General features: G+C 42.5%; 1 protein-coding gene and 1 long non-coding RNA gene across 2 annotated transcripts; one reads left to right on the forward strand and one right to left on the reverse strand.

Moving 5' to 3' along the window:
• LOC111669006 (adenosine receptor A1) lies at nt 1-1,983 on the forward strand. The gene is made up of 3 exons (XM_023425219.2): nt 1-486; nt 605-1,068; nt 1,201-1,983. Exons 1-3 carry the CDS (start codon nt 149-151, stop codon nt 1,410-1,412), a joined length of 1,014 nt encoding a protein of 337 aa, XP_023280987.1. The 5' UTR covers nt 1-148; the 3' UTR covers nt 1,413-1,983.
• Nucleotides 1,830-9,522, reverse strand: LOC111669026 (uncharacterized). The gene is made up of 2 exons (XR_002761760.2): nt 2,749-9,522; nt 1,830-2,457 (listed from the first exon to the last, which is right to left on the reverse strand). It is a non-coding gene; the product is annotated as an uncharacterized LOC111669026 (long non-coding RNA).
• Between the last annotated feature and the right edge of the window lie 7,577 nt (nt 9,523-17,099).

Below are 17,099 nucleotides of genomic sequence, written 5' to 3' on the forward strand. Positions count from 1 at the left end.
CAGCAATAGACTATCTGAACAACAAACGTGGGATTATGTTGGATTTTATTTTGGTGTGGGATTTGTTGCACCTATCCACAGCCCTCAAGGAAACCTGCTCAATCAAATTTCATAGATTCTCTGCCTTCCCTGCTCTCCATCTTCAGCGATGGCTGAATGGAGTTGGGTTGTTTACACAGTACTTGAAGTACTGATTGCCGTGGCCTGTTGCCTTGGCAATGTCTTGGTGGTGTGCGCGGTGTGTGTTGGTATCCGGGATTCCCTTCGGGAGCCAACCTTCTGCTTCCTGGTTTCCTTGGCGGTGGCTGACTTCCTAGTGGGTGTGGCTGCTGTGCCCCTGGCTGTAGTATTGGATGGCTGGGTGAGTCTGACCCCTGACCTGTGCCTGCTTCTCAGCTGTGTCGTGCTCGTGCTGACGCAGGCCTCTGTGCTGTCACTGCTGGCTATCGCCGTGGACCGATACCTGCGGTTACACATACCACTCAGGTGAGGTATGCTCTCTGAAACACTGGTTTACAGGTAGAAACGCTATGTGGATAAGGTGTTTGCTCAAAATAATCCTCTCTCTTCCTTGGCTTCTTCCCGTTTTATCCCTCATTCACAGATACAAAGCCCTGGCCACACAGAGGCGCACGTGGTTGGCTGTGTCTTTGTGCTGGATACTGTCCTGTCTACTGGGGTTCACCCCTCTGTTTGGCTGGAACAACTACTCTTCCCTGACATCTGATTCCACCAATACGTCTTCCTCTTCCTTCATCTCCCCACCATGCACCTTCCTCTCTGTTATTTCCCTGCCCTTCATGGTCTACTTCAACTTCCTGGGATGTGTCATGGCACCCCTGCTGGTCATGACGCTCCTCTATGTTCGAATCTTCTGGAGCCTGCAGGGCCGTCTAAAGGAGAGCTGTCCCCAAGCCCAGGCCTCTCTGCTCAGGGAGAGGAGGCTGGCCTGCTCTCTGGCTCTGGTTCTCATTTTGTTTGCCAGCTGCTGGATTCCTCTGCACCTGATGAACTGTCTGCTGCTGTCTCACGGCCCTCAAGCTGTGACACGGGGGACACTCTATACAGGCAGGTGGCAGTAACTTTACTAGACTGCAGCTAATCTTTTTTTTTTTTTTTTTTCATATTCAGTGAATATGAATGATTTTTTATGCAGGATGTTATCAAAGATCACAATACTTACCAGATCCTATTTTCCAGGTATTCTCCTCTCTCACGCCAACTCAGCCATCAACCCTGTGGTCTACGCCTACCGCATTCCAAAGATCCAGCAGGCCTACAGTCAAATATGGAGACGATTTCTGTTGAGGCTAAACTGTTGCCATGGTGACAAGCACGTTGAGCGATCAATAACAAGCAACCGAGCCACTCACACAGAGACGCGCGGATCAGGAGGGAAGACCACACCCTAACAAAGCGGTACCACGGTGTTATTTTAAGTGAAGGATGTCTGAGCTTTGAGTTCATGGGACACTCACGCACGAAAATGTGACTATCACTGTGTCCAACAACCACTTAAGGCTTTTATCACAGAAAACCATGTATGCAGGCAGCTTGTGATTGTTTGAATTTGTAAAATCCCCACTTGCAGCGTTTGGTTTGAACGAAACCCTCCAGAACTCCAGGCCCGTCGTGGCATTCGGTTGCCAACCTGTGATCTGCAAACTTTAATCTTACTCAAAGCGATCTCCTGTGTCTCCACTAGAGGGTGCTCGACACCAACAAACTCAACAGCTGCTCTTGTACACAAACCATGGCACCATCAAAGAAGGCAGTACATGAAGAACAGACAATTTCAAGACCTCATTCACTGATTTTTCGACAACTGATTTGAGGCAAGTAGAACTTTATTGAGATGTACATTTATTAAAGCAAGTCATGTGACAGGTGAAATCAGTTCAACACCAATCCTTTTGCAGCACATATGTACCTGATCCTTTTTTTTTTTATGATGTCGGAGAATATATGTGATTTTCAGCCTTGGGAGTGTGTTCAATATTGATGAGTGTTCAGGGAGCTCCTCAGGGAAGGCAATAGACTGTATAGTTATCACCTGAGCAGGGTGCAATCCCACCCACCAAACTATACAACCTACTACCTCACCCTGACAGAGCCCAAATCAAGCACACCAACCACAAGTTCACCTGTTAGGGAGCATGACACCTAATTTTTCCGCTCTAGCAAACAAACAAAAAAAAAAACATAACAAACAATGCCTGTCACAATGCATTATTTTCATTTGCTGCAAGCATATGTTTTGATTGGACAGCATGTTTGCCCATCTGGAGATGACAGTCGGCGAGTGGCTGACTCAGCTGTCTCCTTGGGAAAGACAGTAGATTGTATAGTTATCTCAAAAAGAGGTTACAGAACCCCACAACTATTCAATCTACTACCTCAGCCCCAAGGACAGCATCCATGTTGCTTCAGCAGAAAAGATCCTCAAAGGTAAAACTCCTGCAATGGCACAAAGAAAAAGAGACAGAGAGGGTTATCTTAATTAACTAGTCTTTTCTGTAAAATACATGCAAGATAAAGCTGGATAGGAGTGTCGCTTTAGACGTGTATATTTACGTAACATTTTGGACTTGTGTTCAAATTCAATCTCCGCAGAAAGGAGTGTAATTATATTTTCAGTTTTATCTCTGTGTCTGATTCTTTGTTTTCGTTTAAATCGCTTCCTGGAAATGATTCAAAATCATGACTTATGGCAAAACCTGCTCGTGCTTCATGACAACAAGTCTTCACCTGCCAAGATTTGGAGAAACATTTACCACCTCTTCACAAAAGAAGACCCACGGAAATTTTGCATTTTGGCACATCCTCGCCGATCGACCAAGCTTTTGTTGTTGTTGCAGAGCTGAATGTCTTTAGGAAATCCATTCCATTAAAGTGGAGCAAAGACAAATAATTTAACGGTAAGCAGACATCGGAAAGTGAGAGTACTAATGTGTGAAAGCCCACCAAACAACTCACTGACTTCCTTAGACTCTGGCATGTGATCGAAAGAGAGAGAAAAAAAAAAGAACTGCTCGACTCTGTGCCAGGAATTCGTTTCCGTTTTTGCCAAAAACTGAGCTCATTCCAGTGGGCTATCCCTGTGTAGGCTGGCTGCTGCTTGTCAGACGGAGGTACACACACAGATGCCTGCAAATATGGCTTCCACCAGCTGCCTCTGATTGAATACAAGGCTGGGATTCTGCCCCCCAAAACACAACAAGGAAACACAAAATGGCGTCTCGCGCATCGGCCATTTTAGGTCTGCTTAAAAACACTATAAGGTCTACCTTTCAGGTTTTTCCCTGAGCCTGCTGTCTCATGATGAAGAAGGAGCCGCTGTTCTATCGAGTGTGATGAGGAATCAATCTTGTGCCAAGCACTGAGACGAAGCCAACAGACCCAGACGACACACTCTGTCACAGGCACTGAGTGAGAGAGCAACTAAAACATTTCTTATCAGACAGCTGGAAAGTTCACACAGAAAAAGCATCTTCACATACAGCATGTCCGTGTCTCCGTGATTTTTCCTTGTACCGTTAATTTCATCATGAAAGATGTTGCTTATCCTCCAGCCACTGTACTCTTATGGGATAAGGGTTGGGACGGGCTTGCAGGTTAACACGGCAGCGACTGAAGGGTTAATGTGTGCCAGACTAAATGCCAGACCTAGGCCTCAGATAGACAGAGAAAAGGGTTAGGAGGTACACTGGTTGCATAAATTAGCATACAGCCACAACCCCTGAGACTTGGTCCAGACCAGCCCATAGTTAGCATGCAGTAGACCCTACTAGCCTGATTACAGAAGACCAGACAGACAGAAGGGGGTGGGGGTGCGTTGGCATGATGCCCAACTCTGCCACCATGCCAGTGACAGATCTACGAGCTCTGTTTGGTCGCCAAGAAACATCCCCTGACTGGAGCTGTATTTGGAGGACGAGGGCAACAGACTAATAATGATATAACACAGTGCACTGGGGGAAATGGGTCAAAGTAATGAAGATTTAACAGGACATGTGAGCATGGCCTCGAATGAAGAAAAAAGATATAAACACGAATTGTGCGGAATTCTGTGCTTCTGGGTTAATTGCAAAAATTGCTGTCCCATTCCCTGCACAACTCCCGACTGTTTTGGAAACACTGAAACCAGACTCAGTCATGTGAGCTCCACTGGGCGCTGTTGTCTGTGATCATGGACTTTGTCTATGGCACATAAAAGGGGCACACATGGCTCTGCTGGGGCAAATCATTTTCTCTGTCAACAGCTCCAAAATAAATCTCAAGCCTGTGGGGCAGCTGAGAGGATCTTGAGGAAAATACAAGAAAAGGCAGAAATGTGGCCTATTGAGTTAATCTCATCTGCCTATCAGACAGTCTGTCTGTGCATCTGTCACAGCAGAATTATGGCTAAATGGTAGTAAATTCACATTAGCACTATTCTATGTAAGCCAAGAAACGTGGACCTTGTCCTCTCTTGTCCTCTGATAACACCGCTTTGCTGTGACCAACCAGGATATGTTTTTCTGGAGACAATTTCCTGCTTGAGTATGTTAATCTTTCTCTGGGTGACAGTTACAGTTAGCTTCTTCTGGGTTTTCCAAAACGTCTTCTCAGCTATGAGCACAGGCGGTCTTATCTTTTTCAATAAGTTTCAGGCAGATGTTTGGCACTTAACTTCAACATCAAATATTTGTTTTAAATAAATTCATTTTGTGACACTGCCACAACTATAAAAAAAAAAAGGAAACACACATAAAATAATGAAGACAAGCCGTCAAACTATTCACTAACTCCACAACACAATTATAGAATAAGTTGAGAGAATAATATCAAAATGGCAGCTAAACTGAATTACCAGTGTTTATTATACAAGTTTTACAAACTTCCGACATCAACATAAACCTGCTGTGCTTTCAAAATACACAAAAAGAATGCATAAATAACAAGCCATGCGAAAATTCATTTGAAAAATATCGTGGAAACAATAGGCCTTAGCTTCCTCTCACACTGTGAAAGGATGCAGGATTCATCGGATTTGCTCCTCACCCAATACGCAAACGACGTAAACACACAAATTAATTAGCAAATCCCCAAACACACACAGCACACTCAGATGCCAACAAAACTCCTCAGAATTGGAGCAGATTTTCGCAGGAAGCAGAGGCAGGGAAATACCTATTGGATTGCCTGGTCCCTTGGTCCGCGAGACGGGATGAATGCTTGGCACAGACACAACGGAGGGGGCACCAGACGATTGGTACAGGTTCTTGTGTGTTTCTCTCTCTCTCTCTCTCTCTCTCTCTCTTTCTCTCTCTCTCTCTCTCTCTCTCTCTGAGCTTTGTGCCAAGAATGGCCAGTGTCTGTGTGCCAGGCAGAATTTCAATGAGGGAGGAAGGAGGTGGTGATGGTGGGCAAAGAGGAGGAGCGGTGGGCGAGCTGGAGTTGGCAAGAGGAAGTATGCCACACAATAAATGGCAGGATGAAGAATTCCCACAGTCAAAAAGATACAAACAGATGTCTCCTCTTACTCATGTCCAGTCTTACTCCACAGAAAAATTGTGTCCGGGCATCTGGCAAACACAAGAAAGAGGGCTGATCCTCAATAGATCGCTATGGTTTTGTTTAATGGTACCAGCTTTTTCACCTTCCCCGCTCCCTAAGGAATGCCTGATTTCCTACATTAAAGGACGAAGGACAGGAGCACACAGCCTTCTCCGTGCCCACTTGGCATGTTGCCCGCTCTGATGTTCTGTATATCCTCATTAACCAAACGCAAGCACACAGCGCTCATGCTCACATGTACTGTACTGAACTGAAATACGCTGCCATATGCATGTACTTACATACAACCACACGCTGGTAGACACAACACACGCACACACACATGCACACACACACACACACACACACACACACATGCACACACAACAGTTGCTTGAACTGTGAACACAAAAGAAGCTCAGCCTATCTTATCCTGATTTACTAAATGGTAATTAAATGAAAATACTTCCAGTCCTTTTGCCATCAGCTTCTCCCTTTTGTGAGATAGAGGGCTGCACACACAAATGCTGGACTCACAGGCCTAAGAGCTAGGTAAACATGCAATGTGTCTGATGAAACGATAGTATGACCCAGATAAGGCTGGAGTATAAGGGAGCCATTGTATTGACTATCACAGTGTCCAGCAATCATTTCACCCATAGATACCCACACAGAGAAGTGGAGCAAAGTTGAATAATCAGTATAAAAACGATCAAATTTTAGATCTATACGTATTTCGGCATTTCTTAGGTTAGTTTGTTGTAAAATAAAAAATGTATTTTTATGCACATGAACTGGTTCCAACTCATTCAAGAGAATGAGTTATTATATGATAAAGAAAAAAAAGTGAGCAATCACTGACCATCAATGGTGAGTTAGTTATACCCTCCAACTACACAGATGGCCAGTGACCTGAATGAAGAAAATATACATCAAAGGTTTCTTTCCTCCTCTTCATCTACTCTCTCTATCCCCTCTCCTCTTTTTTACTTGTCTATGCTTTTACTAATGTGCTGATGAGATGTGTGGTTACCATGGTTTCAGATGTTTCTTATAGCTCTGATGCCTGGCCTGGCATGTTGCTACACGCCCACATATTATAGCATTCACTAATGTCACACAGTGCAGGCCATACGTGCACACAACACACTAGACACAAACACTTGGAAAGGTATGCCCTTTCAAAGAGGGTGTGCGTGCATATTTGTGTGCATGTATACAGAGAGTATGCGTGCAAGAGTGCAAAGTGGTGTATGTCGGGTCGAAACAGCTGCAGCTTCCTGCATGAGAAAAGAAACTTCCTGTTGCCTCGCTGCAAAACGCAGCCGGTCAGCCAAGATATCAACCAATCAGCTATGTTGAGGCTGAATGCAGGAAGTTAGCCTGACTGCCTCTAGGAGAAAAACTCAGAAACATTATGAGGCAACACGATAAGTTCATCTGAGGATAAGAGAGGGGCGGGGAAAGAGCTCTCCCACTCCTGCCTCTCTTTCTGTCTCTGTAACCCTTGTTCTCTCTATTTTTCTCCAGCTTCTTCTTTCTCAACATTTTCCTCTCATCACTGTCACATGTCGATATGCTTAAAAAGAGGTTCTCCTCGTTCTTTTTTATGAGACAATTTGTCGCTTTATGCCAAAGCTGAGTGATTTGAAGTGACAGAGGCTGATGCAGACGAATTAGGAGTAGTTTACCCATGAATTGTGAGGGGTATGTTGAAAGGGTCTGCCCATATTCACTGTTTCTTAAACACGTGGCACGAAGGCGCCATCTTACCACCAACCCCTATTTAGATTAAGATACAGTACTGACAATAAGCAGTCCAGTTAGAGTCCTAATAGTACAGGCAATATGCAGATATTTCATAAAATTCAATCTCCCCTCTAAAAGTACGTTGAGTAATCGAATCGGTTGCTGGTTAATTTCCATATTCTGTTTAATTAAAGCACAACATTGATATTTTGCTTTTGTTTTATGGCATTCTGGCCTCTGACATGCGTCCGTAATCAAAATAAGCAGTGTAATATGAATAACAGGCTTTTTTTTCTTGCAGCTGACTAAGATACACATCAATCAGATAAATGCTACTGTTTACGTTTATATATTTTTTTCTTTTTTTCAACAGCAGGTCAGACTAGTGATAAAAAAATCTACAGCATTACTGATAAAATGTGAAAGAATGACTGAGGAACAACAACATTAAACTGCAATTTTTCTTTACAGCGTTGTCTGTTTGTTTGACCTAACTCAGTTTCATTTCTGCCTGTGTGTCTCCTGTAGTGTTAAGTATCATATACAGGAGCCGATGACGCAGTGTGTCAAGACAAACCACCTTTAAACAAACTGTCACACCTCTGGATCTCAGAAAGATAAATCTAACGTATAAACACACCTGTTCCTGTGAAGCAACTATCTTAGTTTTCACGTAGTCAGAAAGTGCAAACAGTGTGTGAAGCGAATGAGAAACAAAGTAAATATTGCCCTCGTATTACCTATCATAACGGCTCTGGATGATAAGAGACCTGCCAAGCGCCTCACTTGCCCTGTGGGTGCAGCTTTTCAACACTGGTCAGCAGCTAAACTTATACTGACCTGAACACAACAACAGCTCTCTGGCTCGGTCGACACTCTGAGGTCAGAAAGTAACCAAGAAGGCCTGTCCTTCCTCCTGCCAGTCTACAAAGAGACACCTGTTCAGTACGGAAAGCCACAGAAAGACTGTTTACCACCCTGTCAGAGCCTGCTGTCCAAGAGCAGAGAGGGGAGAGGAAGAGGAGGACAGGGAAAGACAGACAGACACGAGGGAAGGAGGGGAAAGAAGATGGTCAGCAGGGAGTCAAGGAGTCCCTCTAAGCTCTAGAAAAGTTTCTCCTGTTATGTCCATCGAGCCAAAATGGCGGCGAGCGGAGTGCGGCGTGGCAACCGACGACGATAGACACGTTTACAGGAGGAAGACCATGATGAAGGACAGAGAGGAGGGCGAGAGGGACTGGAGGAGAAAGATTATAGGGCAGTGGAAAAGACGGGAAGAGGTGTCGCAGGATAAAAAAGAAAAATACCTGGAGCCTGTATGTGAGCGGCGGGCTGGGCCGGAGGACTGGAGGAGAAGAGGGCCGTGATGGCGGGAAGAAGGGAAAAGAGAGGAGTAGAGCACACCCTCTGAGAGCTACACCCCCTTCCCACAATCCCCTCCTACTGGCGTGAGTGCGTCTGTCCGTACACAGGGTGACAGAGGGACGTCTGCTCACACACAGCTCTATAACACACATACACACACTCACGCACACAGAAAACACACACAAGCCACACTATCAACCACACTGTGCACAAGAAAAAAGAGAACAGCTCCAAAACAGACTCGCGACAGACTCACAGTACGTGCAGTTGCGTATGATCAAAACGGAGACACGCGAAGACACAGTCACAGGACAGTTCAAAACACAAACACACACATAATCAATTCGCCAGCCTTTGTATCGCCCTCTGCTCTGCCCTGTGCTGTGTTTGCCTCGGTCCGCCTGCCCACTTTGGCACTGCTGCCAAGAGGGAAGGAGAGAAAAAGGAGGGGAGGAGGGGGGGACGTAGAGACACAGAAAGAGGAAGGGAGGGACATGCTGTAGCGAGAGAGGGGGAACAGAAAGAGGAGGAGTCAGAGAAAAAGAGTTAAGAAAGACAGTGAGACACAGAAAGACAAGAAAAAGAAAGAGAAGAAGCGTAAACTGTCGTGAGCCGAAGCGTTGACACAAAGCAGTGGGACAGCAGCTGGGAGCACTGAGTATTTGTATGTATCTAACATCATAACTACACCTTTCGCCTTGTACCGAACATACTATCTTGCAGCCACAGACAGATGGCGAGAGAGACAAGCAGATCCTGACACTTCTGCCATATTGTTCCATCTGACAATATTTTTTACAATCAATAAATCCAAAAAGCCCAAAGTCGCTTGAGATTCAAACTCTAAACTGTTGGACATTTGTTGACAAGTTCTCTCGCCCGAAAGAGGACTCCTGGGAGACTTACTGTCTTCTTCGACATCTTTATTCTGCCTGCTTTCCTCCGCGTCTCCCTCCATCCTTCCCTCAATTCGTCCTCTCCCTCCATCGGGGATAATATCAGCCCTCCTCAGTGGGAGGGGTTTGAGGGAGTTAAGCTAAATGAATCAATGAGCGAGGAGGGTGGATATTTCAGAGAATGTCACTTTTTTTTTTCTTTTTTTTTTTTTATCCGTTGGCATTTTTCCCAGGTCTCCCTTTGATTTCTCACACCAGCAAGAGAGCTGAACACCAATGCAGATTTTGGATCAGCGAGCTGTTGCCTCTAGGTGACCTCAATCATTAGGAGAGAAAACATAAATCCATCTGTTCATAAATGGCCGACATTCTCTATAGCCTCCTTGCGGACCAGTCACTGGCATTTGAGCGGGTATCCCAAGCAGAGCCAACCAATCAGAGCACACTTCTGAGCTGACGTCTTTTTGAAAATGTTGAGTGTAGTTCTAAAAAACAAATACTTTTCACCATTAAAATGCAAACAAATACTGTTTCTCTTTTAGAGCTCACATCAATTACTTGAAGACAAAAAAAGCAAACCTTGTTCTGTCTTTGGCAAGTGAAATTGTTAATTCTTCATTGTAGCTGCTGTAATACCTGAGTTACTGAGTCCTCAAACTGACCAAACACACAGACACACACAGACACACAGGCACACACACATTGGGAGGGTGCTGCCAGTCCTCAAACACTCACCACAGAGACAAAACAGACCACAATAGTCCAGCTTCGCTGCTGAAACTCCGCATGAGCCTTTTCTCGAAGATAGGACAATGAACACACACACACATACACACCCACACACACACACATTCATACTGTACACAGGCGCACACACACACACACACACACACACACACACACACACACACAAACACACACACACAGACACACATGTGGTGCGAACAATCCGGTTCTTCCATGGAGGCTCAGATTCAGCCAGCAGGTTGGACAGCCCCTCAACCTGACGTCACGTCTCCTTTGTTGTTTATGAATTTATTTCTCTCCTCAGCTGAACTCTCTGAACCCAAAGTCCCCCACCCTCTCCTCTCCTCCCCTCCCGTCCTGTCCTCCAGCCCTACACTTACCCCCTGCCAACGAAGGCGGGCAAATACAGTATGGCTTTAACAAGGAATAAGAAAAGAAAGAGAGAAAGGCAGACACAGAGAGGAGAGACAGGGAGAGGGAGAGAAAAGAGCTCAGATGTCTATCTCACTTTTTCTTTTCCTCCTTTTCTTCTTCGATCGTTCCCTGTGTCTCTTCCTGCTTGGCTTGTAAAAGTTTCAGCTGCATGGCGGGGCCGGCCTCTTTTGGCAGCCGTCCAACTCTTGACTCTCCTGTCCCCTTGCAAGAGAGAGAGAGAGAAGGAGGGGAGGACAAATATAGTCACAGCTAGACTGTACTGTACAGTTGTGGAGGCAGATGTACTCTGAATGCACAGCGACCATTTTTATTTCACACTAGCCCACGCAGGAAGAGAGCAGTTTGTTGCATTCCTTCAGTATTTAAAATGAGTTTTCAATGAAGCAACACGCAGTGGATAATGTGTAAAATACAAGCTAATCATTGCCCGGGACATCATGCAGAGTTTCAAAAGGCTGTGCCACAGTTGTGTTGTTAGTCTGCCTTTAACTGAGTGTGACAGCTGGATCTGATAACACTATGTTTTACTGCTCACACCCAGTTCACACAGGGACACACTGACTTTGTCATTTCTCCTGGTACCAATAACATGAGCAGCTCGGTTATTTACACATGCACATGTGAACATTTAATTGTTACTGATTTACACACAGTTGCCGAGAGCCATTTACTGAGAAACAGTATCCTACTCATAACTATGCTCTGTAAATTAGACTAATTACAGGACTAATTACAGTATTAACTTCTACGTTAATCCAATTAGGCTTTATGTCATAGTGACTTCTTACTTATCCATGAAGTAACTTGAAACAGCAAGTATCTCCATGTTTTGAAGCTTCATAAAGCTATTCTGCCGTAATTGTTTAAGGCAATCAGCCAATATGGGGACAATATATCTTCAGTCCAATATATCTTATAAAGCTAAAATACTGTAAAGACATTGCTCAGACATTGTGTGCCTTTTCAGTTGTTCAGTAATGACATAAGTGTTATTCATAATGTTCAATAATGCTGTCTTGCCTGCAATAACATTCAGCTTAGGTCTTGTGTGAAACATGTAATGAAAAAGACAAATTAAATGTATTTACTTAATTATTTCAGCAGTGGGTCAAGTGATGCAGATATCACTAATTTCCTACTGTCTCTCAGCACATGAAGAGCTCACTGATTATATTTTTGCGCATGTATGTGATTTAATTAAAGCAATATGACCTGTTCGGTTAACGATTTGACAGTCCTGACACTTACAAGTATCTTCTATAAATGATATTGTAGCTAATGCTACTAGCTAAAAGCTACTAGCTTGCCCCACTTGGAAGAATTTTACTGGATGTTTACCAACGTGTAAAAAGGTTTTTTAAAGACTAAAATGCAAAACTCTAAAGTAAACCAACAAATTAAGCAAAATAAACGTTTCCAATATTTTTATTGGAGGTAAAGCCTCTCCTCACCTGGCTGGGACGTTTTGGCACTGGACAAAAAGTGACTCCTACACTATCTGCGCACATCATTGTGCAGAAATGTCTATATTATTTGTTGGTAGGTTGTCGCATTAGCTGTTTCACTGGTAGATAAATGCAATGTTTGTATTGCTTTGACTGGCTTAAGAATAGAAAACAGCAAAGTCTCAGTTGAAATGGGTCACCCATGTGGCTGGGTCATGGCCTGCCTCAAAATTCAATTCAATATTTAAAGCTTTACAGATGTTAAACCTGGACCAATCAATTAGTTTACTGTGAAAGTTGCTAACATGTCTGGCTTCCAAAGCCAGACATGTTAGCTTACCTTTTTTTTTTTTACCTGTTAGCTTACCTTTTTTTTTTTTGGCTTGTAGACCTACATGTTTGGGACATATAAGGGTACCACTTTCTGATAAGTCACCATTTATAAAGGGTTTATAAGTTCATATCAATGGCTCATTAAAGGTTAATAAATTATTACATTATAGGTCCGTTATGAGCTGGGAACAACTTCTGGGTTGTGGTTGTGGGTATGTAAATTATAGCCTAAATGTTTTGGGTTGTGGGTTTCTCAACTTGTCAATAGCAACAGTCACCTGCAATTATAAATGTTAATAAATACATCAAGTCTGCAGTCATGCTGGAGTAGGACTTTCCACAACCTGGCAACTGAAAAGTTGTTTTTATTAATGGCTTCTAACCAATCTAAAATGCATTTGTAAATTATGTATTTACCATTTATTAACCCTCTCGTGGTGCCTGGTGGATTAAAGATGTGATGCAGTTTAACAATGTAATAGATCATTCATAGTTTATTGTTATTACACTGTTGCTGGCTCTGGTTAAACTACTATCCGGGACAGTTTTCACTGTAGAAAGATGAGGTGCCCCATCTAGTGGCCAATTTATATGAGTGCAGTTTGTGAGACAGAAAAGTCCCACTTTTCTACACTGTTGTTTTATTTCATACAATTTTCTTTGAAGAGGGTGAATTACTTTTACATTACAAAACTGTATGGTTTAACTCTATTTCACACTGAAAAGGATCACACATTCTCTCTGTATAAATTATTCTCAGTTCCATTGAATTTATCTTACTGGTACCACTTTCTGATAATGCAACATTTATAAAGAGTTTCTAAACTGTAATTGGCTTTATTATTTTCTTAATAAATAATTTACTAATGCTTTATAGATCAGTTACAAACCATTAATAAGAACAACTTTTGGGTTGCCAGGTTGTGAAAAAAGAAGTACTCCAGCATGACACAAATCATTTACAGATACCCCTCCAATGGACTGTTTAAACACTTACCTTCTGGAAAAGGGCTGCAGGACATCTGGACCAAACTCCATTTATGAACTACTTAATAACATTAACAGCTGCAGGCTTGATTGGACTGATGATGGTACCATTTTATTTTATTTTAAACATGATCCATTAAACAGACAAGAAGAGAGAAAACAGTTGTCCATGCAGTAGGTAAATACTACTAGACAAGCCAAGTAAAGATTGGGCGGGGGGGGAACTCCACAGTAACACTTGTGTAAAAGACAACTTTACTGTGAGACCAATGCGTTGTGGCTTGTGGCCTTCATCAAGATCATCATCCAACACTAGAAGGCCGTTTAAATAACATAGGTATTAAAAACACAACCAGTCATAACTGCATATCAGCCAATTGGACTCTTAAAAAAAAAACATTTTAGTAAGTTATCAGTGGGGACAAGGTTAAGATAGTTAGATATTCTTTTCGTTTGTAAGGTTTTGGACAATCAAGACTCCATAGTATTCAATATTAATAAATGATCAAATTGTCAAACATCAAGTAAACCCACTGGCCTGCAATACAAAGTCAGGCAAAAGATGAACACCACAGAAGTTGGAAAGAAAAAGAGTAATGAAGAAGGAAGGGAGCTCTGGAATGATCATTCAATTTCTTCTTCTTTTTTCCAGTATGAAGAGCAGCCTCACCTCTCTGGAGACTTAAAGTAATAAGCCTGAAGAGTTTGCCCTCCAGCCAGTCTCTGAGTGAGTGAGACAGGGTTGGAATTTGAGGGATAAGAAAGATAGATTGAAGCTTAATCCCCATTTATCTTACTTGAATACAGCATTGATAAATCCATGCCAATGTCAAGATGCACTGTTGCCATTATTATTTCTCCTTATTCACTTTTTAGTGCCTCTAAAAGGTGGGACCTGATCTCCATTGATGCCACAGACCTCACTGGAGAAGGGAAAGAACCTTGTATAGGCAGGTTGAGATATAGACGTGTTTGTACATGTCAAAAAGAAACCGGGGAAATCCAACTAATCTGTCTTCTACTGTTTACAGTATATATTTCACTCTCAGGGACTTTGTCAATCACTACTCAGTCAACAAATAACTCATCATTATATTATCTTGATTAGTTTTTTTTGTTCCAAATATATGGATTGTTTTTATACATATGCATTTATACTTATTCATTTGGCAGACATTCTTATCACACTAATCAAACTAAAGCTTAAGTGCAGTAGGAGACCTTGGTGTAAGTAAAAGTGCTTGAAAACCACCCTTTCTATACACTTTGATAAGAATGGAACTACTGAGACTGGTTGGTAGTTCTCTACATGACTAGGGTCAAGTGAGGGCTTTTTGAGCAGAGGAGTTAGCTTGTTTGATTGCAGTTGGAAATGTTCCTGAAGCCACTAAAGCATTTATCACATGTGAAATTACTGGCACAATGAAGGGAGATATGGTTTGGAGGAGGTTTGTGGGAATGGGGATCAGTGCACATGTAGTCAGGATGGCTACTGGTCAGAAGTATTGACACATCATTCTCAGTGTGAGGGGTGAATGAGAATAAAGATGTGTTTTTGAGCTGGGGAGACTGGGATGGGCATGTGTAGGACTACTACATGTTACACTTTTTGGAGCCTTGCACTCAGCTAGAGGGCTAAGTGAGGGAGGTGATGAGCTATTTACAGGAGGAAGCAGAGAAGAGCATGAGAGCTATGTGGAGAGTGGTGTGTGCTTAACCAGGGGAGACTGGTTGTCTCTGAGAGGTTCAGAGAATTGGCAACTGATGGCGACCACGTTTTCAGTAAAGAAGGAGGCAAAGATATCAGCTGAGAAGTTTGTGTCTGGTGGGGATGGTGGAGGATTGAGTAAAGTTTTGAAGGTGGAAAATAGTTTCCAAGTGTCTGTAATCTTATCATTGTAAAGAGCAGTTTTGGCAGCATTGATGCTGCATGAGAAGGAAGATAGGAATGACTGATAGCCCTTGAGGTCAGTGGGGTTACTGGTTTTTTACACCATTTTCTCTCAGAAGATCTGAGATCAGTACGCAGCTTACAGATGGTGTCAGTCAGCCATGAGTGAGGCAGTTTAGAGTGGGTAGGTTAAGTGGATAGAGGACACAGGCTATCCAGGCATAAGGTCAAAGTAGAGCAGAGAGACTATGTGGCATCATTGACCTCTAATGAGGAAAATGTGCTACTAGGAGGTAGAACGGAGGTGACCGTGAAAGAAAAGTGAAACCAGAAGGGATTTTTAAGAATATATAAATATTATATGTTTTGGTAATTTATCTTAATCCAGCTAAAAGATTAGATGGACCTTTTTGTTCTGAGCAGCTTTCAAAAACTCAATGAACCAAAAAAGTTTGCTTGCTGGCTGTAACTGTCATCCACTTTTTTCATCAATCAGTGCTCTGTCACCTATGGCCTTCTAGGCCTTTGAAATACCCATGACTAAGGTACTACTGCCCTCCAGTGGCCCTTTGTGAGGACAACGCCAGTCCAACAGAATGTCAAGGATTTGATTTTTTGCCTGTTCTGCCTGGTCTTGTTCCTCTTTCCATTCCCAACCACTCCAGTGTAACTTTTGTTATGTCCCAGCCTGTCACTTTTATAGCCATTCACATTTCAGTCAATCAGTTCAGAGCATTAATGAAGCCAAGAAGGTGGGAAAGCAAGTCCTAAAGATATTGGAGTGATAATAGTTCTGCATCAAAACTTAGTGACCAATACTGACTCCAACTGTTTTAGAGAGCGTCTTGCAGAATTCAATGTCAGATGTTAGCCTTTGATCTGTTCCATTAAACAGGAGTGTATTGTTAGCAGTTGAGGGGCATGTTGAGAATAAGAGCATGTGTCTTGTGACATTTTATCAAGAGGCCGTTACATTTCCTTGTACAACAGAATCACTGTTGCATGTCGGTTGCATAAGCAGAGCCTTTTCATCTAATCACTCTCACCTTGTATCACCAGCAGCAAATAAAACATTCAAATGAATTGGCTATAGTAAAGCGTTTGAGGACTCCACCTTCAACTTTGGGGACTCTTGAAGAAAATAATTGTTAGATGCAGCCTTACACTTCTATGCTGGAATCATACTACCTTGCCCCAGGTTATGGGTGTTAATTACATTGAATCAATTTATAAAACACAATTGTATTTAGAAATATGTGAGCACTGGCACAATACAAACTAAATTAATAACAGTATTAAAACAAAGCAAAACAAACAAGCAAATAAAATTAAAGGTTTGCCACACTGCTTCTACAAGGCCAGGTTTATAATATTAGGTTTTATTAATTATTTTATTTATTATTTAATCTAATTTTACATTGTTTTTAATGTTTTTCATTTTTGATCAATGCTTTTAACATGTTTTTATGTTAATTTTATGTCTTTTCATGTGAATCAATAGGTGCATGTCATGTCTTTGCTGTAAGCACTTTGTGCTACATTTCTTGTATGAAATGCTATACAAATAAAGTTTGTTATTAGTAATTATTATTAGTGAAGGACCCACCTTAGCTGATAATGCACATTAGTGGTTCAAAATCATTAAACAATACAACCAGCTGATATGTGATGAATCCGGGGGGTTTTTTGGTCCTTGGGGGGTTGGGGCTCCAG

The sequence above is a fragment of the Seriola lalandi genome, unplaced genomic scaffold, assembly GCF_002814215.2.
Source record: "Seriola lalandi dorsalis isolate HSWRI2012SDOR001 ecotype SW California unplaced genomic scaffold, Sedor1 jcf7180002054767, whole genome shotgun sequence".
NCBI lineage: Eukaryota > Metazoa > Chordata > Actinopteri > Carangiformes > Carangidae > Seriola > Seriola lalandi.